The sequence below is a fragment of the Apiospora phragmitis genome (genome assembly GCF_038363925.1).
Source record: "Apiospora phragmitis strain CBS 135458 chromosome Unknown utg000010l:1.0-9815664.0:1.0-9183399.0, whole genome shotgun sequence".
NCBI classification, from domain to species: Eukaryota; Fungi; Ascomycota; class Sordariomycetes; order Amphisphaeriales; family Apiosporaceae; genus Apiospora; species Apiospora phragmitis.
The window spans coordinates 6,254,341-6,277,878 of NW_027117409.1; the positions used below are offsets into that span (position 1 = coordinate 6,254,341).

General features: G+C 52.7%; 7 protein-coding genes across 7 annotated transcripts; 1 reads left to right on the forward strand and 6 right to left on the reverse strand.

Moving 5' to 3' along the window:
• Positions 1 to 235: 235 nt before the first annotated feature.
• PG994_011665 (uncharacterized protein) lies at positions 236 to 931 on the forward strand (the record flags this gene model as incomplete). Its single annotated transcript, XM_066863074.1, has 2 exons — positions 236 to 290; positions 522 to 931. 2 exons carry the CDS (start codon positions 236 to 238, stop codon positions 929 to 931), a joined length of 465 nt encoding a protein of 154 aa, XP_066712184.1.
• A 576-nt stretch (positions 932 to 1,507) lies between these two features.
• Positions 1,508 to 2,941, reverse strand: PG994_011666 (uncharacterized protein; the record flags this gene model as incomplete). Its single annotated transcript, XM_066863075.1, has 5 exons — positions 1,508 to 1,846; positions 1,961 to 2,074; positions 2,209 to 2,657; positions 2,713 to 2,773; positions 2,912 to 2,941. 5 exons carry the CDS (start codon positions 2,939 to 2,941, stop codon positions 1,508 to 1,510), a joined length of 993 nt encoding a protein of 330 aa, XP_066712185.1.
• Positions 2,942 to 3,556: 615 nt separating this feature from the next.
• Positions 3,557 to 4,815, reverse strand: PG994_011667 (beta-isopropylmalate dehydrogenase A; the record flags this gene model as incomplete). The annotated part of the gene is made up of 4 exons (XM_066863076.1): positions 3,557 to 3,792; positions 3,909 to 4,154; positions 4,195 to 4,633; positions 4,726 to 4,815. The coding sequence occupies 4 exons, from the start codon at positions 4,813 to 4,815 to the stop codon at positions 3,557 to 3,559; spliced, it is 1,011 nt and encodes a 336-aa protein (XP_066712186.1).
• A 1,031-nt stretch (positions 4,816 to 5,846) lies between these two features.
• Positions 5,847 to 8,276, reverse strand: PG994_011668 (PHD-finger domain-containing protein; the record flags this gene model as incomplete). Its single annotated transcript, XM_066863077.1, has 4 exons — positions 5,847 to 6,057; positions 6,126 to 6,745; positions 6,778 to 7,953; positions 7,980 to 8,276. Coding segments are annotated over 4 exons (2,304 nt in total), but the record flags the coding sequence as incomplete, so codon positions are not given.
• A 5,167-nt stretch (positions 8,277 to 13,443) lies between these two features.
• Positions 13,444 to 15,037, reverse strand: PG994_011669 (uncharacterized protein; the record flags this gene model as incomplete). The annotated part of the gene is made up of 6 exons (XM_066863078.1): positions 13,444 to 13,992; positions 14,073 to 14,373; positions 14,435 to 14,515; positions 14,598 to 14,725; positions 14,806 to 14,878; positions 14,967 to 15,037. Coding segments are annotated over 6 exons (1,203 nt in total), but the record flags the coding sequence as incomplete, so codon positions are not given.
• A 6,083-nt stretch (positions 15,038 to 21,120) lies between these two features.
• PG994_011670 (Meiotic expression up-regulated protein 26) lies at positions 21,121 to 22,723 on the reverse strand (the record flags this gene model as incomplete). Its single annotated transcript, XM_066863079.1, has 3 exons — positions 21,121 to 21,384; positions 21,441 to 21,817; positions 21,919 to 22,723. 3 exons carry the CDS (start codon positions 22,721 to 22,723, stop codon positions 21,121 to 21,123), a joined length of 1,446 nt encoding a protein of 481 aa, XP_066712189.1.
• Positions 22,724 to 22,728: 5 nt separating this feature from the next.
• PG994_011671 (uncharacterized protein) lies at positions 22,729 to 23,367 on the reverse strand (the record flags this gene model as incomplete). Its single annotated transcript, XM_066863080.1, has 3 exons — positions 23,325 to 23,367; positions 23,120 to 23,195; positions 22,729 to 23,065 (listed from the first exon to the last, which is right to left on the reverse strand). The coding sequence occupies exons 2-3, from the start codon at positions 23,140 to 23,142 to the stop codon at positions 22,729 to 22,731; spliced, it is 360 nt and encodes a 119-aa protein (XP_066712190.1). The 5' UTR covers positions 23,143 to 23,195; positions 23,325 to 23,367.
• Positions 23,368 to 23,538: the final 171 nt, after the last annotated feature.

Genomic DNA, 23,538 nt, shown 5'->3' on the forward strand with positions numbered 1-23,538 from the left:
TACCCAAACCAAACAAACATTGTTTTTCCTTTCCTACTTCTCCTCACACCAAAGGAAAACAAAAACATCTCACCCGCTCACTCCTACTTCTACAAAGACCAACAACTTCTTTTCGTTCTCGACAGTTACCTCTGCTGTCTCTACTTCCCTAGGACCTAGGACTGCATCCCTAACCTTCGACAACATCCCACAAAGCGATATCGCAACAATTCATTCCTACTACATCGTCTTCAAGATGCAGTTCTTCAAGGTCACCGTCATCGCCTGCGTGGCTGCTCTCGGCATGGTGAGTTTATCTCTATCAACATATTATTTGCACACAAACCCCGCTCCAGCGTTCCAAAGGGGGTAGCGACTTTGCTCTTTGCGCCTCAGTATCGCGTCGCGTTTATTTTCTTCGTGTTTCCCTTTCGTCTACTCAAACCATCATCACCACTTTCTGTAAGGTTGGCAGTTACTGACCACCAAAATCACCACAGGCCGTCTCCGAGGATTGCGGCTGCAGTGTTACTGTCACTGAGACTGTCACTGGCACGCCCCCCGGCCCCTATGGTCAGTCCAGCAGCTCCGCTGTCGCTACGACCACCGTCACCCCGGCTACGGCTTCTCCTACCCCTGCGGCCAGCTCTTCGACTGGCGCCGCTGGTACCACCACCACGGTCCCTGCCGGCGCTTCCACCCCACTACCCCCGAGACTGGCGCCACTGGAACACCCACGGGCACTCCTGCTACTGGTACGGGCACTGCCGCTACCGCTACCAGTGGCACTGGTGAGACCGGTACTGGTACCGCTACCACGGACCAGCCCACCACTCCGGCCCCGTCCGACACCTCGGCCCCTCCCTCTTCTGCCGCCGCTGCCCACCCCACTGGCGTCATGGGTATCGCTGCTGCTCTCGGTGGTGCCGTCCTCTTCGCCAACAACTTCTGAACAGGGGAATGATTTGGTACGACATATCTCGTCTTTCACCTGGTTGTCACGGCATTGTGGATATCAAGATAAGGGTGCGAGGAGCTGCCTAATGCATTGATTTCTCTGGTTACATGGCTCTGACACTGGAGAAACAGCCATGAAGAGAAGGTATTGGGAATCCGGAATGGCGTTGTTGCCATGAGGTTGTCACATCACAAATGACGCCATGGTAAATATTGCGTGGCCGGTATGGATCATCTTGGACTTGAGAGTTTCTTATAGGACGGAAACAGGTCTCAGGTAGTAGCCCTAATAATGCATCACTCCTCACTTGGGATTGTCTAATTTGTACACTACTCATAATATCTCTTCGCTGTCTGGCACTCATGTGTCTGAGGATAATTATGTAGCTCCTTCGTGTCTTGTTAGAATTGATTCGACGTAGTGTTGCACAGCACCACCAATCCCAAGACCATTGGTCTTAGTTTCCTTACCCATCGCCTCCCTGCAACAACGTAGCTGGTAACATCACAAGGTAAACGTGTGTAAAATACTCAATCTCTTCTCCCTTCATTCGTCATTATAATAATCGCGTTATAGTTTAGCCTTAGCCTTCGTCTTTACCGGCGCCGCACTGTTGATGCGCGTCCCCTCGTCGTCCTGCTCCTCCACCGTCAGATCCGGCAGCCGCTTTGGCATGATGCGCCGGGGCGACGCGCCCGGCACCAAGGCGTACTGGGAGAAATCAGTCACGCTGCCGCCGAGGTCGGAGCGCAGAAAATCCTCGTCGAGGGCTAGCAAGCCGTTGACCGAGGCCGCAGGCGCGCGAAGGACGGCCAGCACGGCGTCGCTGAAGACGGTGGGCTTGCGCAAGTCCCGCGCCGTGGCGGGGTCGGTCTGCTGCAATTTTTGTGTCGCGGCGGACTCGATGGCCTGTTTTTTTTTTTGTTTTTTTTAGTAGTCAGTTGAGTTTCTAGTCAAAGGTATGTATACTATTTCATGTATATCCTATCATATACAACGGGCAAACAAGAGATGGAGACGGACAGAAATACGGGACTTACGACGGCCGCAGAAACTGGTGATAGACATGTTCTTCAGTTCCTGGCGTTCGAAGTCCATGGCGAGACCTTTGGTCAGGACGCTCATGCCTACTTTGCCCTGCAGGTTGCCTTATATTAGTTTACGATAGTAGTGAAAGCTCTCTCTCTCTTTCTGACGTGGCGTAGGGGATACTTACTATGGCATACCCCGTCTTACCCCCGAAAGAAGCGGCTATAGATGGGCGGGCTAACCACTATAATGCGTCCTCCTCCGGCTCCCTCCGCCGTTTTCTTGAGGTGCGGCAGCGCAGCCTGGACGGCGCCGTACAGGCCCTCGACGTTGACCTGCTGCAGGAGCCGGAACCGCTTCACGGGCGTGTCCTCGACCGACGCCCACCACACGGCGCCCGCATTGTAGACAAGCGCGTCGAGGCGGCCGCCGTACGCGCCGGCGGCCCGGGCCACCAGCGCCTCGACCGAGGCGAAGTCGCGCACGTCGACGGGCACGGCCGTGGCTTGGCCGCCGGCCTCGCGGATTTCTCTCGCCACGGTCGTGATGGTGGATTCGGATGAGTTGGGGTCCGGGGGGAAGGGGAGGAGGAGACGGCAGTGTTGCTTCTGCCTGTTGTGGACTTTGCTGCCACGACAACTAAGATGCCATATGGACGGTATCAGTCGTCGAAGGTTCTGTTTCTTGGGATCTTTATAATGATTGGGAGGAGGAAGCTTGAAGAAAGTCTGGGGCGGCCTGCTTACCAGCATAGCCGTTCTTGGCTAGGTCGATGGCGATCTGCCGGCCAATACCTCTCGAGGCTCCCTACGACACGAGCTTGGGGTCAGCAGAGTTGATTGTGTTACTTTTCCAACATGACGAAAGCGTCAGTTTCACGCATGATTCTCTGCTGCTGCTCATCACAGGAAATCGCCCATTTCCTCCATCACGTGCAGTACTTACAACCACAAGTGCCACCTTCTGCGTGCCCATTGTATCGCTTTTATTGATAGATTTCCTTACGGTTACTTGACGGGAGAATGAAGAACGGAAGACACGAGAAGATCAGTTAATACATCTAACTGTGCCGTGTTGCTCGGCCGTGTGTTGTCCGTTCTGCCGTGTGATCAGTAATCCAATGTCAAGATGACGCTCGGAGGCTGTCCGAGTAAAGTGGGAACGAGCCGAGGGCAGATGCAACCTTATGGCCGGCCGGCCAGTAGTCAGTCACTCCAAACTCGCACAGTATTCTTCGACTGCCTGCAAATGAAATATATTGAGGATCTTTACACAACGGTGGGTGCAGTATTGAGATGGCTTAGTTATTCGATATCACAAAGATACATGCATTTCGGGTTGTGGCTTGAAATTCGTTTCATTATTAAAGGAGGCGCATTGATCAGCACCCTGAGTGCATTGCGTTAGCGACACAGCCCTCGGTCGCCTGTTCAAATTCCACCGAGCAGGATGCAGTCCTGGTCTTGACAAATTGCAAGACAATTTGAAACAAGCCCTTAATGAGACATGCTTTCCCTTTGCCTAGATGGCATCTAATTGCAAACTTTTGGAACCAGCCCCCAACTATATAATTTTGATGCCCTTGTAAAATTAGTCCTTGAGAAGCTTGACCAGCTCAGCAACGATGGCGTCACCCGTCTCCTTGGTACCGGCCGAGCCGCCAAGGTCCTTTGTCCGGATACCGCCATCCACCACATTCTTGACGGCTTGCTCGATGGCAGAAGCCTCCTGAGGCAAGCCAAGCGAGTATCGGCACATCATGGCAATGGACAAGATGGTGCCGATGGGGGTCACAATACCTTGACCCGAGATATCGGGGGCAGAGCCTGGAGGCATCACATGGTTAGTTGACTAGACATAAATGGGGTGGAAGTATAGCAAGGGACATGGGACAAAGGTGATCAGGGGTTGGCAGTTAAAAAATAACGTAGGTCAAACTTACCATGGATCGGCTCGTAGATGCCGTTGCACCGGCTCTTGCCATTGGGGATGCCGCTCAGACTGGCACTGGGCGACAGGCCGATGCTGCCGGGGATGGCACTCGCCTCGTCGCTGATGATGTCGCCAAACAGGTTGCTGGTGACGACGATGCCGTTGAGCGAGCGGGGGTTCTTGACCATGAGCAGGGCGGCGCTGTCGATGAGCTGGTGGTTGACGGTGAGCTGGGGGAACTCCTTGGCCATGACGTCTGTGACCGTCTTGCGCCAGAGGCGGCTGGTGGCCATGACGTTGGCCTTGTCGAGGGACCAGACGGGGGCCGGGGGGTCGCGGGCGAGGGCGAGGGTGGGCGGCGAGGCGGGTCACGCGCTCGACCTCGGCGCGCGAGTAGGGCTCCGTGTCCATGGCCTTGCCGTCGCCGTCGTCCTCCTTGCGGTCGCCAAAGTAGATGCCGCCCGTCAGCTCGCGCACAATGGTGAAGTCGGTGCCGCGGCAGACGTCGGCCTTGAGGGGCGAGTAGTCCACCAGCGCGTCCGACGCGAAGCTGCACGGCCGCAGGTTGCCGTACGTGCCCATCTCCTTGCGCAGGCGCAGGAGACTCTGCTCCGGCCGTACGGTGCCCGTGCCCCATTTGGGCCCGCCGATGGCGCCCAGCAGGACGGCATCCGCATTCTTGGCCGCCGTGAGAGCCTCGTCGGTCAGGGGCGAGCCGGTGGCGTCAATGGAGCACTGGAGGGTCGGTTAGCCTCGGAAAGAACCGGCAGCAAAGGGTGGAGGGGTTATTGGCATGGAGGGGTTCATAAAGAGAAGGAAATACGTACACCACCCAGCAAGATGATCTTGTAAGTTGAACTTGCCAGCTGATGGGCTATGGGACTCGAGAGCCTTGAGGACCTGCGGCGAAGGAGCATATTAGAACTTGGCCTATGCATTGTATCAGGTTTGCTTGGGGTTTGTTACCTTGACAGCCTCGGCTACGACCTGGTGTTTGTTTGCTGTGTTAGTATGACCCGACCCGTGAAAATACGGCAGCAACTTTCTCTCTCACCTCTGGACCACAGTGGTCACCACCGAAGACTACAATGTTGTGTGTCGCCATAATTTGGAATTGATACCTTCAGAAGCCTCTGAGACAAATTGAATGGGAAGTGCAGAGAACAATTGAATATTGGTTTGAAGTAGGAGCAGTAGCTTGAAGCTTCCTTGTCAAAGTTAAGCCGGAGCTGCTACCGAACTTCGGAGCACAAAATGTGCCCCACGATCGGTTTTGGGATGCGAATTGACCCCACGTTGCCGACTATCGGATATTCAAAATGTGTGCTTGAAGCAAGTACCTGTCATTGACTGAGCTTATGATTCAATTCATGTTTATGGTCAGGGCTTCTTGTTGCGGTGACTAGGACTGCTTGTTTCCTCTTCGTATTGCTGCTATTGCGGGGATATATCGTCATCCTTTATGCTCGCCCATGAAACAGCAGCAGCCGAACCATGGAGTAACGAAGCTCGTGTCCATCTGTCGTTTCAAGCCTCCCGAGAAGTCAAGAAGAACGTCTTGTCTTGCCTGCATCGATATATAACCTTGCTAGTCATGCGTTCACACAAGAGGAAACCTTTTCTACGACACTCCCCCTGACCATGTAAGTAAGTTGCATAGTGGGAAATCTTCGTCACAAGAGCTGCTTAGAAGCGTTCGATACAATCCAAAATGCTTCGTATTTCATTTCTCATTGACATGTATCATTATCAGTTAGCAGATTAGGTAGATGGGGTATCATATGTTGGTCGCGTGCCCTCTGGTCCAGTAGTTGCCCATCCAAATAACAAACCCGGGCTGTGTAAATGCGTCTACAGGCAGATACCTATGCTGAAAATCAGACTTCGTGGCAGTTTCCCTCGTCGTGAGCTTCGTCAGGCCGTGATGCTCCGGTCAGCGTCAGTGTCATCATCTAAACGACCTGAGTGACTTGTGAGCCAGTGGCGACGTGAGCGCGACCCGCCCCGGCCCTCCAGTGCCTCGATTGCCCGTCTCGCGTGCACGAGCAACTCCTCGAGCATTAGGCGTGTTGGCACAGAACCCGCAGATATAGACGCTAGGCATTGTTCTGCGGGATATGTTGATGCACTTCCCGTGAAGCCACAGGTCGCAAGACTCGCTGCATTTTGTTAGCCTTGCTGGTCACAGACGAAGCGGTTGATCATTGGGAAGGAATTCCTGACGTACCATTGAACCATGAAGCCGTCACTGTTGGGCAGGCTTTCGGTACTTTTGCAGAGGCATCGGACTGTGCGACCACGGCTGGACGACGGCATAGGCAGGCTTACCTCACTGAGTGAAGCTCGAGAAAACGAGGAAGAGGCACTATGAGATACACTCGACGACACACGTTGGCCCTTCTTCATCGAGGCACGCTTTTGCCGTGTTTCGAGGACTTTGCGGAGTTCACTGGCAGCGTCCCCTTGACGGCCTTCGGGCTCATTCAGCACCGTCTCTGCCTCGCTTTCTCCATCGTTCTGGGGTAGGGCTGGCTCGTTATTGTATATCCCGAGGCTGCTGGTGCTCCTTTCGCTGACGCTTCGCTGAGATGAGTGGAAAGGATGCACAGTCGATGGCTTCTTTGGGTCTGGAAGGGCAAACGAAGTGTTTCGACTCGGGATAATAATCGGTTCGTCGTCAGTTGAGGAATCGCTATCTTCAGACGATGCCCAGCTGTTGCTCCCGATCCTGGCAGGGTTATGCTGCTTCCTTTTGGCTCTGGGGGTCATGTCCTCCTCCTCATTGTCGTCACCGTCAACTATCACGGTCGTCTCGGCGCGAGCACGGCCGCGAGAATCTATAGTAAACTTTACCGAAGTCCTGGTTTTCGGGGCCGGACTTTCAGGATTGGGCATAGACTAGACAGTCTGTGGTGGTTCTTCAGCGGAGAGGTCCTCCCATTTGGCCGCGAGCTTCTTGACTCGGGGCCGGCCTCCGCTTGCGGCACCGGGCGAATGGCAGGCGCCAGAGCGGGGAGGGCAGCAGTTTTGCTGGCTGGTTTCTTTCCTCGGTTCTCACTAAAGCTTCGCAACAATCCAGGTCGGGCCCCTGATTTACCTGCTGGCCTTATAGCTCGCTTTCCTGCAGATGCTTCTTTTGTGCTTGCGGATCGTCTTATATGTGCTTGGGGTTGCAATGCCGTCGGAGACTGCAGGGGCTGCGGTGGCATTGGCGGCTGAAGCAACGGCATCTGGGACATCGGATCGAATGTAGCAGGCTCTATACTGGAAGGCGGCGGCCCGGAGAATAGGAGACCAGGATCCACGCCGCCATTGTGACCTGCAATGCTGAACGGGTCATCTGCTGTCCCGGTGAAGGAGGTACCAAGCATGTTGGCGTCCTGGTCGTTGGTGTTCTGGCTTTGCGCCGCAGGCTTTGGCGCCAGAGCCCGTTCTTTCTTTTGTAGTTGACCGTTTGTTTGGTTCTGGGTCTGGGTCTGGTCCTGCGTCTGGTCCTGCGTCTGGGTCTGCGGTGGAGCAATCCCAGCATCCTGGAACATCTCGTTTGCCCGGCCCCAATCGTCGGAATTCATAGGGGAATTCATAGGACGGTGCAGACTTGTTTGGAACATGTCGGCGCCGGAGGCCGAGAAGTCCAAGTCCATGGCACTCATGCTCGGATCCGCTTCCCAGAACAGGCGGGAGTCTGTGTAGAGAGGGGCCGTGGCTGGCGCGGACAACGGATAACCAAACATATCGGTCGGCGTGGTGGCGAAGTTAGGCATGTTGTTGTGGTGTGGTGTGCCGGCCACAAAGTCGTAGCCATATCCTTGGTCATTCTGCATCTTGTCCGTCTGCAGCTTCGGAGCAAGCCTTCTTCCCCCCTTCCGCCTGGACGGCGGCGGGGTAGCTGTCTGAAGCTGTGTTTCCTGCAAGGCCCCACCCAGCCGAACCTTCTTGTACGAAGGCTCTTGGGTATCGGATGACTGCTCGTTGTCTATGCGGCCGTGTCCGATTGCGGGGGCCCGGGGGAAGACTGAAGTCTCCTGGCGGGGTCGACCGGCGGTAAGGATAGGCTCGGGTTCGGAGAAAAGTGGTTGACATGGGAAGCTATTTCGACGGCGAGATCATCGGCAGAGAGCGGCCTCTTGTGGCCTGCAACTTGGTGGTAGGGAGTCGTGACGGAGAAGTCGATAAATGGAGCCTGTGCACCTCTTAGATTGCCAGGTGTTGCATTGAAGACGGAATAGTCTTCGGCCAATAGAGGGGTCCAATTCGATGACGACGAAACTTCGAAAGATGGCTGGCAGGTCTTGGGTGTTTCAAAGACCGAACTTGGGAAAATAACAGTCGGCGGCGTTTGTTTCGGACTGGGAGGTTGAGCGTTTGGATTACCAAAGCTGTGTGTCCAAAAGTGTGTGTTAGCACTAATAACTCGACTGGGACTGGGACTGAGAAAAGAGAGGCTGGAAACGGAGCCAGGAGTGTCTTGCCTGGGCCTGGAAGGGTCTCCACTCATAGCAAGACTGATCGGATGACTCAACACGCTGACAAGCTCATAGCACACAACGATTCAAGATAATTTGTTGGTTTCGCTCCCGTAAACAGTTGTCTCTCCAAGATTCGATTATGCCTTGTCGCAGATTGCAATGCCCCGAATTTGCGAAAGTGGTGGGTGCGGTGATGGTGTCTGTCTGATAAGCAGGCGGCAAGACAGTTGATAGACACAATAGTAGGGGTGGGAAAGACAGCTAAAGACAGGCGTAGTAAGACGTTTGGGGTATGTTGTATAAGTAGGATGGCAGTGGTCTGTCTTGCTGCTGCTGGTCGAAGATGGCGTCCAAGAAAGTCCAGAGAACAGCCACCGTTCTTTAAGATACGGGATTCTGCATTCGTACAAAGTCTGTTCAGCGCACGAAGGAGAGGAAGAGAGAGAATGAGAGAGAGTCTGAGGGCCGTCTGCCGGTCTCTGTATATGCTCAATCAAATTCGTGAAGCGCCCAAAAGATGAGCGACTGGTGGTGGGAGTTAATATTGATCAGATACACTGGAATGGAACTCAAACGTCAGTTAGCGGTTCCTGCCTTCATTGCATAGTACATACATACATGCCCATTCAGGAGGCGCAAATGCTAACCGGCTAATTCAGAAAAAAGGAAGAATCATCAGATCTCATTAGTCCTTAATGTAGTAGCTTGCTTCTCTTCCTTCTCGCTTTTCTTTTTGAACAAGAGCCGCTCCAAACAGACTTGTGTCGTCAGAAGGTCGACGCCCACCAGCTAATGGCTGTTAGTCGCGAGGAAAGACAAACGTTAACGTTGGACGGTTGCGAGTGCTAAGGATGTCTTCCGGTAGCTCTTCCTTTGGACCCGCCTATGCCTAGATAGATAGATCCCCACGAAAAAGGCTGGGGTTTGCAAAGCTGATCTGCTGCAGGGAAGGGATGAAATCAATATGGACAAGACGGTGCTTTGCTTTGCTTTGTTTTTCTCCTCTTCGCAGAGGAGGGGTAATCGTAGAATTAGGAATGTCTTGACATATACTTCCTTCGGGGAGCAGAAGAGAAGAGAAAGGGAATCAGTCAAGAGCTGCATAAGGCTGCGAGACAGACAGGCAGACTTTGTAGATAAACGGGAGATACAAGTCAAGCAAAGCTGGACAGGCGGCGCGTAGAGGTGAGATCAATGAACAATTAACCCATGCAATGCAATGCAATTCAGTGTTCACGGCAGCATTGAGAGGTAGGTAAAGATACAAGGAGGTACGTATCCGTATCTGGTATCTACCTACCTACATACATAACCGGCTTGATAATACTCCCCCCCGGCACGCAAGGGTACCCTATCGCCGAACCGGGCACGTGAGTCCTGCCGAGGGCCTACTTTTCAACGTTGTTGGCTTGCTTATAACGAAGTTGCTGTTAGCAACCAAAAAAGAAAACGTCTTTCTAGAGAATCCTTCGGCATCTTCAGGACCGTCTTTGGCCTATCATATAAGGCAAATCCGCCGGCACTGTGAACTGCGGACCTCGATGGTTGACTGGTATTTTGGCCGTTACGAGCCAGCAATGGGGAACGGCTCCATTCAACTACCAAGCGGATGGGTGGGTAGAAGCTACAAACTACGCTTACGTTCCGCTTACAGAGATGATATTCCGCCCGGTAAGAATCCGTTGCGGCCACTGGAAGAGGGGGATTTATCATGGCTGCAGCAGCAAATGAGAAGAGAGTCGATCAATCGACAGGCAACGGGCATTTGTGGTTCTTTCCACCGCGACATAATGTCCGACCTTGTCCACGCTAATTAGAGCTCTCGCCGGGTCTGCCAGTACATATTCGGCTCTGGATATATATCACAATGTAACAAGGAGAGAAAGAATGAGATCTCTCTCCTATCAAATATCATATGGTCTCAGACGGAAACCCAATGCAATGACTCAAATCGACATACGATGAGCCCCACTGATCCAGGAACAAGGTGGACAAGACGATGGCAGCTAATGTAAGGCCGACGCTCTAGTCTCTTCGGGTGTCCAGTGAGAGGTCGTGGTTGGGTAAAACACCGCACGCAATCCCGAGAATCCGGGAACGACTGACAACTGAGCGGATTAGAGGACTCTCTTCTGGCCTAGGCAGCTAATTGTCTTGGTCGCCGAAAGCACTGGCGTGCGGGCGACTGCGGAATAGTGCAGTATATTTACCTTTTCTAGGTTATTGTCGCCTATAGAACCAGTTGTAGAGTTTGGCATAGGCGAGTATACTGAAGACGTTTAATGGTACATACCTACCTACCCAAAGACATAGATGCCTTCGACAGGCAGCCCCTTTCACGAACAACCACGATGACGTTATGATGGGGAACTGCAATTCTACTGGACCAGGCTGTCTTGAATCTTGACGTTCTTTTCCAGCGAATCGGTGCTGCGTCAATCGCTAGTTGGCTGCACCATCCGATGGAGGCAATGCAGGAGCTGCAGGAGAGTTGTGTGGAGGAGGAAGTATTGATGGATTAATGGATTGTACCTACATGCCTCCTCCAGCTGCAGCGGCTACATAAAGCTGGAGCTGATCCCTCACTCGCCTGGGGCCGCTTTCGCGCCAGTCAAGGCTTGCATGCATGCGGCGGTTTTTTCTTTCTTTCTGCCTCAACAAGCGCTGGTCTGCTGCGAGCGAGTGGCTCTCGTCCGCTTCGTTGCGCTCAATCTTCTCCTGCAGACGAGGAACCACTTTCTGACGATGCATGTAGCAGGCAGTGCCTGCGTTGCGCAGGAACAGGAACTAGGACTACTACGACATCGACTACTAGGGAACTCGCGATCCTCTACTTACTTACGCAATACGACATGAGTCAATGGCAGCTAGGCGGCATATCGTAATCTCCAAGTTGACTAGAGTTGCACTCTTTAACTTTTGTCTTCGGCAATATGCTGCACGCACCATACGATAAACATGTATGTCTGATAACATGCATCGCCTCTCGATGCTGGCCACTGACTAGGCATACGAGGAAGTAAAGACGCCTTCGAGTGTCCACTAACCTTTGCTCTTGGGGTGCAGCTTTGGATACACGCCTCGAAGCTTCATCAGATCGTTTGCAATCAATCGCCGAATCTAAAGGTGCATGTAGGTACCTAGTCAGTCAGGCACATGGAAAACGTGTGCGAACCACGCTGAGCTGTTAAAGCTGCATACATGCGACATGCGATGCACTTACTGTCCCTAGTGCCGGCGGCTTCTCTGTGTCCTGTACCTCATCAAATGGCGACATTCAAATGTTGTGTTACAATACCGATGGAATTCCCAGGCAATGCTTATCCATCCGCCCCGTGGACGCAACGTCGTCGTCGCCCACAGAGGGATGGTGACGTCGCCTTGGAGGTGGTCGGTCACTCTGTGTATTTTCTTCTAGGGTACTCCGTACTCATGTCAGCCTGCAGCCGCCCCCTGCCGCGGCGTTCGCTTAGCCGTGTGTGGTCTTTGGTGCCTGACGGCTATTTGCATGCAATACAAGCGTATCCTGGGTCAATCTAATTTCGGATGTTCTCCCTGGTAGCCACCAGCTTGCATCTCCGTGCCTGGGCGCACGAGGTATATCAAATGGCTGCGCTGTCTTGGATCTTAAACTGACCGCCTTTGCTGGTTCACGTCCGTGGGCGTGCCAGAAGAAAGCAGCAGCAGCAGCTTCAGCTTGGGTTTGTTCGAACGGGCGACAGAAGGGTCATACATGGCGAGTACAAGAGGATTCCAAAAAGGGGGGTAAGAAGGACTAATTGAGAATGTGGTTGACGGATTGGATCGATTGGCTGTCGGATGTCGAATTTCCAATTGGTAAAGGTCATTGGCCACTGGAAGCCGAAGAAGCATGGATTGGATGCTACCGTAGATACTATTCTTCCCCTCACCCCCATTCGAGCTTGCCCATTGGTTAACCACTTGCAACGTTCCCAAATGGGTTCTATTAAACCTCCGCATTCTTCAGTTGCCGCTTGTTTCCGAGGGGAAGGATGGCCAGGTCTACTAGCAAACCCAGGAGATAAACGCTGGCGCCTGCCACGTTGTGCCATCAATTAGAGTAGACACGAAGAACAACGGTTTCCTGCTTATTAAAGCCCTTGATCTCGATTGTTTCGGCTTCTCGCGCGCAGACTACGAGATCGCCATGGCGTCCAAGTACATACGAAGCAAACCAAGCCACTCAGGACTACCAATCCCAAACCTCCATTAACCATCTCACTGAAGGGTGGCTGGCGGGCTGGCCAAGTATCTAGAACTCGCATGAATATAGGAAATTGCGTTGCCGTATAGGGATGTGCCCGTCTGACGTTGTCATTGTGAGAGCGGACTCTTCACATCTCGCCATCGAAGGCCACCATGGAATGACTATGATTTGAGAATTCGAATGGCATATGCTCTGTATGGCACGTCACCCATCACCATGCATTGCCATTAATGATTGGCCGTGCGATGCCCGATAGAGCCACCACATCAACTTCCACGGGCTTCGATTATCTTTCTAGAACTACACAAGCGTAAATCTAGTATGTATAATCGCAACGAAGTGAAACCTTTCGAAATCATTAAATTTGCTTTTTCATCCGTTGAGAGATATGGTATTAAGTGGGTTCAGTTAGCTGCCGAGTAAAAAGAACCGTCTTTTCGACCGGCTCTCTTCCATCCTCCGCTGTCGGCTCTCCATTGGTATGTTATATACCTACGCAGGAGGTTGCTTTCCATGTAGGTGAAAGCCATGTATTTTATTGTTTGGTGACATCACTTCCGTGAGCCAGAGCCTACAAGGAAGAAGACAGCATGGGCTAGCAGATCAACTGTACGTGCTTATGTTGTGCCCGAAAAGGGGTATGCATGACCACTGAAACTCTTTGCCACAGTTTCCATCGATCCTAGCGCATCGAAGTGATCCCAAATACGCTTGGGAACCATCTGTTTCTTGGTTCCATCTCCTAGTCATACAAGTATTGACTGGTGGGTGTATCAAGAGGATCAAATGAAAAGAGAAATTGACTGGCTAAATTATTATAAAATCTAAGAAACTACACTCTAATACCTAGTACACACAGTCGTCGTGCCGTGCCCCGACCTGTCGGATTCTGACTCGGACGAGGCCTTCTTATCGTCGTCCTTGGTCATGTCTATACTACTGAACCCGGCCGACGTCGGCGTTGACGCCGAGGCGAACGACACATTCCCATGGCCATCTGTCTGCTTGCCGTCGCTGTCGCCGATGTGCTCCGTCTTCACGTAGACCTCGTGCTGCTGGTAGATCTTGAGCGGGATGGGCAGGTCGAGGCCGTCGTCGTGGAAGATCTGCTCTTGGCTCTCGGAGCGCGTGATGCGGCGCTCGGTGCTCGAGATATGGCTGCGGCCGTTGCCGTACCCCGACCGGGCGAACCGGGAGTTCGCGGCCTCGCTCGTGCGCGCGCCCGACGATTTGCCGTGGAAGGAGCGGAGGTTGAAGACGCGGCGGCACAGGGTCCAGGTCGAAGGCAGGTTGGTGACGATGATGGCGGTTGATGATTCGCGGATGTACCAGAACGTCCACTCGGAGCCAAAGGGCTGGTTGAAACTGTAGTACTTATTCAGGACTGCGGCAAGAATCTGTTGGTCACAATATTATCAGCATCTACGCACAGAGCACCCCTAGGTGGGTCAACGAATGTTGATGCCTGGTTACTCACTGTGAATGTCCCCAAAGCGAAGACGCCGCAGAGGATCGCCTTCTTCTTGATAGGTAGCTGGGCTTGTACCAAAATAGGCATGGGGATCATAATAATCATGAGATCCGACGATATGTTGAGGACCGCATTGGTGATCAAGTGGTTGGTGGCAGCCGAACATTGGATATTATCCGGGGGTACGGCCCAGTACTGGTTGAATGGACGACACCAGACTCCGAAATAAAGGATCTCCATCACAACGAAGCCTAAGGCAGCATATGCGGCAGCAATCTTGACGGCAATATTCTGCTTCAAACTCATCCTGTTTGAACACTCTGTTAGAAAGAGCACCTAATGGTGTTAAGGGCAGGGGGAGTACTAACGTGAGACGGCTGTACATGATTAAGAGGCATGCTTTCATTAACCATACGGTCACGATCTGCATCTGCTCCACGACGAGAACCCTTCATAGTTAAAGTCAGTATCAACGCAGAATAAAAGGGAAAAGATGCAATGGAACATCATGGGCGAAAGGGACAGTCGTACATTTTTGATCCATATTCTTTCTCGGCAATGCTTGCAGGCGTGAGAGGCGCAGTGTCATTCGGATCGATGAGGTTACTGCTGGTGTTCGCAACGATATTGATGGCGGCTATAAGTATAGTATCCGTCACCTGGTGATGCATCAGTACAAGGCGAACCATCTCCCACGTATATACGCGGCCAGCCCGGCTGAGCATAGGAGACTCCTTACCATAGATAGAAGCATGAGGCCATCGTCAACCTGGAGCTTTTTGAACGAGCCGTGAAGATCCCTCCTCGAAACACTTCCAATCCCGAAGGTCAGCAATCGTTTTTTCTTTATGAAAGGGCCATCCCCACGCAAGTGCAAAGAATATAAAATAATTAACGTACATTCGAATGATGACAATTAGCCAGGTAATGGCATACCAGGTCCATGATTCAGCCGTGAGTGCAGTCAACATGTTTGGTGGTAAGTGGCCGGGTGCCGGTGCTGGTGCCTGTACAAGTTCCTGTTCCCTGGCCGTGCCTAGTAGCCAACCCGAGCGTGGCTGAAGGGTTGCAATCGGTGGACGGAGATCATCAGATGTTCACAACAAGTTGGATTTGTGTTTGTCTCTAAGGTTCGGGGAGGGGACGGAGCCGATATGTATAGAGTAGGGCCTCCCAGATCGGCGGTAGCGGAATGGGTAGGGTGATATGTAGATAAGCTTGTGGGCTGATGGAGGGGGCCTGGAAACGATAAGGAAGCCAGGATCTAGGCCTAACATCGAATACTACAGGTCTGATGCAGTTTACAAGAGCCAAGTAGTACCGGGCTCGCTACCTTCACAAAGGATATATTCCCGGGTCAAGGCATGGTGCCTGAGGGTTTGTCCCGAACGGGATAACCCTCGCCCGATGTTTATCTTCCGGCTTGACGATGCTCTCTAACTGGCCGATGAAGCTGGCTGACAAGAGAAACCGTCCCTCTTAGCCAACCTATTACTATGGCCGGAATACATAGACAACAGGGAGCGCTCCACCTTGGCAGCAACTAAAGTAGTAGCTAACGACAGCGAGGCTAGCATGATTTGAGCTGAGGTCTGCTTCTCGGATCAGAGACCGGTATGGGAGAAGCGTGGACATTTTGAGGGAGATAGTTCGGAGCTTCACATATTGGAAAAGAAGAGGTCCACCAGAAAGCCAGTTTGATCGTCAGGGGGGTTCGACTTTGGAGTAGGTAGTTGTGGTAGTGGCATTGTTGGAACCTGGGAGCTGGCAATTTTCTCCCCCAAAATAGAGTTTACTGGGGTTCCGAAATGTTGCAAGCAGTCCGAGCGGATTGCACCCCCAGATTTCAGCCTGAACCTGCACCTGCACCTGCTTCGGCATTTCTATACCTTCTTGTCTTCCCATCTTCATGCGAGTGTGCCATGTAAGGGTCTGTAACCGACAGAGGCAGGGCAGGTGGTCGCATGTGAGTCTCAGGTGCTGCATTGCAACTCTCTAGATGGGTGTTTTTCGATTGCGTCAATAGCTCCTGGCCGATTGTATGTAATCGACACGTCAAGTACATACTTACTTACTGTATGCCGTTTCTGGACGCCGATGAATGGAGCACTTGAGGATCCGCGCTGTCAGCTCCGAGATGATCCCGTGGCAGAAGAGGTAGCGCCTGCGAAAACTGGGCCACTAACGTTGGTCGGCGGAGAACACTACTCGCTTGTTTTCATATTGCTCAACAGCTCAGTAGTAGGCCTGTTTCACTGGCTGAGAAGCCTTCGCTGCACCCATTCAAGTTAAGATGAAGACTTCACAGAACAGCTGAGAGCCCAGCGCCCAGGCGCCGCCGTTGCTGGGAGTAAGACAAAATGGGAAAGTCCAACAGCAGCCCGAGGGCGGCATTCGCATACCTTGGTCGTGAAGAATGCGCGGTAAGAAGCACACGAGACATCTGGGATTGAACTTCTTCTCGTCCTGGGATGGAAGTTTAGTGGTACTGTAATCATGACGCCAACTTTCGTCTCTGGATCTCAACCCACGAAAATCGAGGAAAAGGCCGACCCAGACCCCATTGTCGTCGCGCCCCAGCGCTCGTGTCAGTAGAGGACACACGCCACACGTCCTCGCTGCTCGTCCCATGCTACATACCTTCTGGCCCAGAGTAGCTCCAGTCCGGTCCCGATGCTCAGCCCTCTCTTGTGCTCTCCGGGCTGCTCTGGGGTTGGGGTCTGGACTGACCAAGGGTGGACCTCGACCCATGGGGACTAGAGGTGCCCGAGTCAATGGGAGTCCCCACCACTTGCTGTCCGGCGAGACGGTAACGAGTAACCGGGCATCATGACGAAAATAAAAGACCAGTAGGCTATCCGATCGATAGTCACGGGCAGGACAAGGTGATATCACTAGCCCACATGACGGTCCGAATACACGACTTCATACAGATGAGGGACACCTGGGCCCCTTCATCGTGACCCTCAGTTGCCCACACAATATCTTGGGTCAGACGGGGCACGCCTGGAGTAGCCAACATGAGCCCACTCACAGATGCGATGGCCTTTACCGTTCCTCATGGCAACATTTGCCTGTCGCTGGACGACTGGCGCAACGATAATCATCTACTGTCCGCGGCAGCCAAAAGGACTCGTGCTATCTGACATCTTTTGGGGTCTTCAAGGCGGGCCATACTACGAAGCCGCGGTCAGCCACCATGCAAATGCCCCCAGAAGAGCGATCTCGGAATCACATTGTTGCGACGGCCACACAGCCAGCAGTGTCAAATATCTTCTACGCCAAGCCGGGAAAAGGTCGCTATGGTTTCCTGATATATCCTAGCTATCATTGATGGCCGGGCATGCACCCGATGGGCTATCTATGGTTATCGATCCTAGTGCGGACTAAGCCAGGGCTAGACAGCCGAGCATTCCCTCGACGAGATGGCGCAATAGTACTAGAGCTGTTCTCCCAAGCACTCTCCCTGGCACGTAGGCTTCTCGAACTATTGTAAGGCTTATCAGGATCGGATGATGATGGCTCGATTCTTCTATCTTACGCCAGCCACAGAAGCAATAGTCTTCTTGGATTCCTGTAATCTCTAGACGCGGTTGTATCAAGCTTGGATATACATGTAACGGTCTGTTCCAATCAACTTCACAAGGCCAGCATCTGCTCAGGTCTCGCTGGGTGACGAATTGCTTCCTGGGGTTTCCTTTGCTGCACATATCATCCGGCACAAAGTCGAGTTGAACTCCGGATTGTTGTCGGGTGAGGAGGGAACAAGTGCCCTTGATATGAAGGAAAGCCTCTGATTACGATTTTGCGTAACTTACCACTGAAGGAGACATGACACTGCTTGAGCCCAACCCCTATATCCATCATCTCTGGTCCCTCGTTTTGGATCACTTGCAGCCGGGGGTCTGAGGCATGCTATGCCCCATCCTCCTATGACGAACAGCTACATGACGACATCTGGAAATTGCACATAGGATTGGCTCAGACGTTCCTGGCTTACCAAGACAGCAACTCCAAGAAACGTCCAAGCGTACTACTGGTACAAGCCGGCCAGCTAATTGTTAATAGCGTAGGGGGGAGCTCAACCCAGGACTATGGACAGGCCCGGCGAAAACCTCCGCGGTAACCAGAAAAGGAATTGAGGGCCGGCACCATTGCCGCCAGTCGGCAGTGGCATTTCGATGCCGAGCAGAAGATAAGGATGAGCCTAGCACTCCCTTGGTATCACCGCTCGCTCCTATACTATCTTTCTTTTCCATCTGACGCCTACGACTCTTTGCCACAGACCTGGCTGAACCAGGCACCCGTGCTCCGGTTCCGTGTCAACAGAAGACTGTTCGAGAAGCATCCCGCAAGGTCTCCTCCATAAGACCCTCGATCGGACAGTCTACTCGACGTTCGCCTTTGCCTTTGCCAACGACATCGAGAACAACACTGCATCTTGCTATAGATATAAAGAGGATAGCGCGGCCATGCACCACACCACATGCCCTCACGTTTGGGTCCCGATCCCGCGAATATGACAGAATGAACATATCGGGCTGACCCCTGTGTTGCTCTGGCATGATCGACGATAGCCCAAATCTGTCCAAAGCAAGATCAAAGCAGAAATAGTGGCAGCATGCAGACCCCTACTCATACGAGCATGGCGCACCTTATGATATCCGTATGCCCACCCGGACCTTAGTGCAGTATCGATCACTCGCCGCGGTCGGCACCCTAATAGCCTCGAACGGCATACCGATAATGAAAGAAGAAGCAGTGGGCCTAGGTCGATGTACTGCCTCATGTTACTTGATCTCGAGAGGCACGAGTCGCCATCACCATCAGCTCATCCAATTTAACAGATGTGCCAGACAATGTTCATGCGCGTAACCGCCGTTCGTGCGGATCACTCGTCACTCGGGACGAACCACATTAGAACGGGCGATCGATATGATACGTACATCTTGTTATTAGGGGGATCAATCCAGGATTCGCGGTGCGGCGATGCGCATAGTCACACTGATAAATAATGCAGCCGCTTCGACTTATAGGGCTGCATGGCAAGAACAGGTCTCATCTCGGGCACGGTGGTAACACCTTTCGGCTGTTCATCCGATCTCCGTTGCTTGCCAACACGAGTTCACTTTGATAACCATCTGCACGATGCCTGCACGCTCATTTAAAGCAAGCTGACTATGGTCATATATCTATCGGTATCTAACTCCCCCCCCTTTGTGGCCAGGGAGGGATGGAGATGAGATATTACAGGTGCATCTGGCCTGGGCAAGCAAAGCATCGGGGTTACATTGGAGAGGTGGGAGGAAAATGACATGTACACAAGTACACATAAGGTAGTATCCGACCTACATATGTTGTACGACATCACGCTCAACTTTTCCAACTGCTCCTTTTCTCCTTTGGACAATTAAAATCTACCTTTTCCGCCGAAGTACCTTTATATATATATACCTTGCCGCTAAGCCCCCGGGCTCTGATGCAAGGTACCGAATTAGAGTTGCATCGGACGGGCAGGCGTTTCTTGTCTTTCATGCATTACATCAGATACGGCAGAAACAACCAGCCGAGGGAAAAAAAAGGTGGGATGGCGGAACATTCCAAAACGTCCCACCCCTCACTCCCTCCTACAAAGCCCCTGAGGCGCAGTTACAGACTTGTTCAAACCTCTGGTGCTCAGCCTGTTGCCTTGAACTCTACAGATCGTGAATAAGGGCGAGGAAGGGAGATGAAGTATTGATGATTTAAGACTGTACGTTAGGGACGAAAAGTCGCGATAATATAACGGCCACAGAGCGCCCCATCCAAGAAAAGCTGGCAGTTGCGGGTCTCGGGACTTTCTTGTTTCGGAGGTTTTGCTGAGGGTTTTCCCCTTTTACCGTGTCTGCATGATCTGCGCGAGGGTTTGAGGACTGGGAGTCGAGTCGATAACCTAGGAAACATCGGCTCCCTCTCTCTCACACCCCAGGAGTTCCGCACAGTAAGACCCTACCACCTAGAGACAGCTGTCGAGTTCAGCTCACACCAAGTCACTCGGCAGAACAAGACCAGTTCTGGAGTCGGAATAATCTATCATCACAAGTAGGCAGGCAGACAGGCAGGCACAAATGTAGATGGTGTTTAGAGAACTGATAATTCATCCGTCGTGATCCAAGTCAGGCCGAGCTGCTTGAAACCGCGAAGTTGCTTAAACCCGTCGTTTGTCCCATTCCCATGCTTATCCGTCCCAGTCAGTCCTCAGCAGACCCAGTCTGGGACTGTTTCGTATCAGCCTTTCTTCGTTCCATCGCCAGCGGTTTCGTCTGGCGCGGCGGGCCAAGCCCGTCGTAGTTTTCCTCCTCTTCCTCTTCCTTTTTTCCCCCGCCGGCTCCCCCAAATCGTCAAAAAAGGGGTATCAGGTATTTAACTATCTACGATTAAGAGAGAGAAAAACGTTTGCGCGCTGTGCGTATATGGACAAGCGAAGAAGAAACGATCCAGAGTATAAAGAAAAAGGGAAAACATATAGGAAAAGGGGAAGACCCCTAAAAGCAATTGGTGTGTTGTGTGATTTGTTTGTTGATTTTCTTCGAGGGTGGCTCGGCCTAATAGTCATCATAGTGAAGCCGGCCACATATTAGACATTCCTCCTCTTCCTCTTAGTCCTTCGGCGCCAATGCCGGTTCCAGTCCGCGACTTCTATAGTGAGAAGACGCCATCCACCAGGGGGTTCGCAAACTATTCGCCATGGTATCGTGTCCAGCCCGTCCCGGTTTCGTGTGTTCGTATATGTGTGAGATAAACAAAATAGACTATATGAGATGAAATATGGTAGAAGGATGTCTTGCAGTGTTGAGAAATATTGCTTGGGGGAGATGGGCACGGCGAATGCCACCAAGGTGGTTCCGTACGACCAACACAGCCCTCGAAAATGCCAGTCTATAGTTTCCTTCCCAGGGTCATCAAATCGTTGAAGCAACTTCAAGGAAAAGGTCTTCGTAAAGCATCTAGTTTGCGCTAACGTAAATAGAAAAGAGAAGATCGTGCCAAGAGATTGCGGTCGTCTGATCTGGCTTCAGATCATATTCGACATGTCCTCGAGCGGAGTAGCTGGTTGCTGCATCATCGGCGTCGAGTGCTGCATGCTCACTGGCGCCGAAGTGGGTGGCATCGGAGTCGGCGTCTCTACACCGGAAGCATTGTTCGCTGGAGTATGCGGCGTCCTCGGTGTTTGAGGCTCTACCTTGGGTTTCGCCATATGCGATGCCGCAAGCGCTCGGGAGTGGCTGCTTTCGCGCCTTCGCTTCGGAGCATCCTTGATCTTTGGGTGGGTGTGGCACTGTTCTCCAATTAGTGGCGATTCAATCATGAAAGAGTATTCGATGCTTTGCTTACCTTGTACGCGTGACGGAACCACGTTGTGCCCTTCTTCTTGCTGCTAACCAATGCTATCCAGTCATTGCAGCTGCCACACAGGCCTTCCCAGACATCAGGATTGCCATCCATCCGCCTGGTCTCATGAGGCTCCTGGAAGGGGCTGCCGGTTGCTGCGCTGATGCCGTGAGTGAAACTCTTGTCGTACCAGAATGCAGAATTCTTCAGCACCAGCCAGCGTCCAGGCTTGCAGATGCCACACCATCCTTCACGCTTGTTGCCATGGCCACGGACCCATCTGGGCGTGTAGAGGTCACCTTCAAACCTGAGCTCTTGCTCGTGAGGTACCAGGTCCGGGTCCTCGGGGTTCATATCCTCCGGGGAGGAGGGATCTGTTCCTCGTTGAGAGAGGCATACAGATCCGGTGGGTCAGAGAGGTCAGTGTAGTGGCCATGGAGCGAGTGAGGGTCGGCGTTGCTCTGGAGCATCCTGAACAGACCGTGAGACAGCAATGGGGGTGGGTTCTCAAAGACGTGCGCATCGGGGTGGAAATGCTGCGAAGGCAGCTGCGAGGGCAGTTGAGAAGGCAGAAGCATGCTGTTGCGGTAGGCCGGAGGGGGCCCATGAGACATCATGAAAGGATGTTGCTGTACGGCTTGCAGGTTGCCGAAATTCAGAGGCAGCGGCGGGTTCGAAATGGTAGGGGATGAATGCCTCGAAGAGACGCGATGACCGAAAGGATCATGAGTATGCTGGTAGACGAATGGCGAGGGTCGTCTGTTCGGAGTCGTGCCGTAGGAGCCGGTCGACCATCTCTTGTTTCGCGCACTGCTGTCAACACTATACGGTGCAGATCGTACGGTGCCAGGGCGCGGCGAAGGTGAAGCGCCACGGCCTCGACTCTGCGTTCGTACTAACTCGGAGCGGCTCTGAGGAGTCATGCGTGGCGATGCCACGGGGGAGAGTTGCGTTGACGACATGAGCGAGTTTCTGTTGGAGGTCGGCGGGTAATCCGATGTGAATGAGGGCGCCTCCGACATGGCGGCTGAGAACTCTTCGTAGGATGGCATGTCAGACATACCACCCGATGTCGACATGGTGAATGAAGAACCAGACATGCGTCGTTGACCAAACCCGTTCTCGAAACCCATGTTTTCATTCTCCATTTGCTGCCCAGCGTACCGCGAGTCGAGGATCGGAATGGCATCATCAGAGGTGTACGCCTGACCAATCATGTCTGCGTCGAGGCTGTGAACGTCCATGTTGTCCTCGCACGTCTTCATTCCCCAAGGGTTGTGCTCCATGGTTGTCATGGGTAGAACTCTTGTTGATGCATCGAAACCGGACGAGACATAGTCTCACTCGGAGTGCTCTGCATATCCAAGCCGGAAGGGTCCCAGGCCTGTATGGTGTTGAAGCCTTCTCCAGAGCAGTATGAGAATCCTTCATGAATTGTCGCGGGCCGAGGCTTCATGCCTTGTGTTGTGGGTGTTGCCCAAGTGCCGGCCGGTGTGCCCATTCCCTCCGTTGTAGCTTGCATCTCGTTCCCGCTCATTGTCATGATCGGGGGTGGAGGAGGTACGTGAACTTCTCTCCTGTTAGGGGTGTATGTGAAAGCAGGTGTTTGTATCTGCTGCTGCTGATGCCTGTAGGTTTGTGAGTTCTATGAGAAAGCAGCAGTATATACAGGATGAGCATACAGATGAGAATGACTGGAGTTCATGGTCAAGCCGGACCAGGGAGGGCAGCGTGACTTAAGCTATTGCACAATGGACGCTGAGACAGGAGGGAGTTAGCATTGATCTGGCTGGATACCATGCCTAGAACCCTCCGATACCAGAATAAACAGGCGTGGATCCGCAAGGCCCACGTAGTCCAGACGAGTCATGGGCATAGTTGACTTACATGGCAATAATAGCATGAGCTATGATCCGAGTTTGAAAACCTTCGTCCTTAATTTCCGGTAGGGATATCTGGTATATCGCGAAAGCACGTTGGCGTGGCGGGGTGATGTAAAGAGCGCGGCGGCAGGTCTAGGCCTCGATGGTATAGTCGTATGAACAGCTGTATCCTTGGAGTTGGTGGACGGCAGAAGAGAGCGTGGGTATGGTTGTAAGTG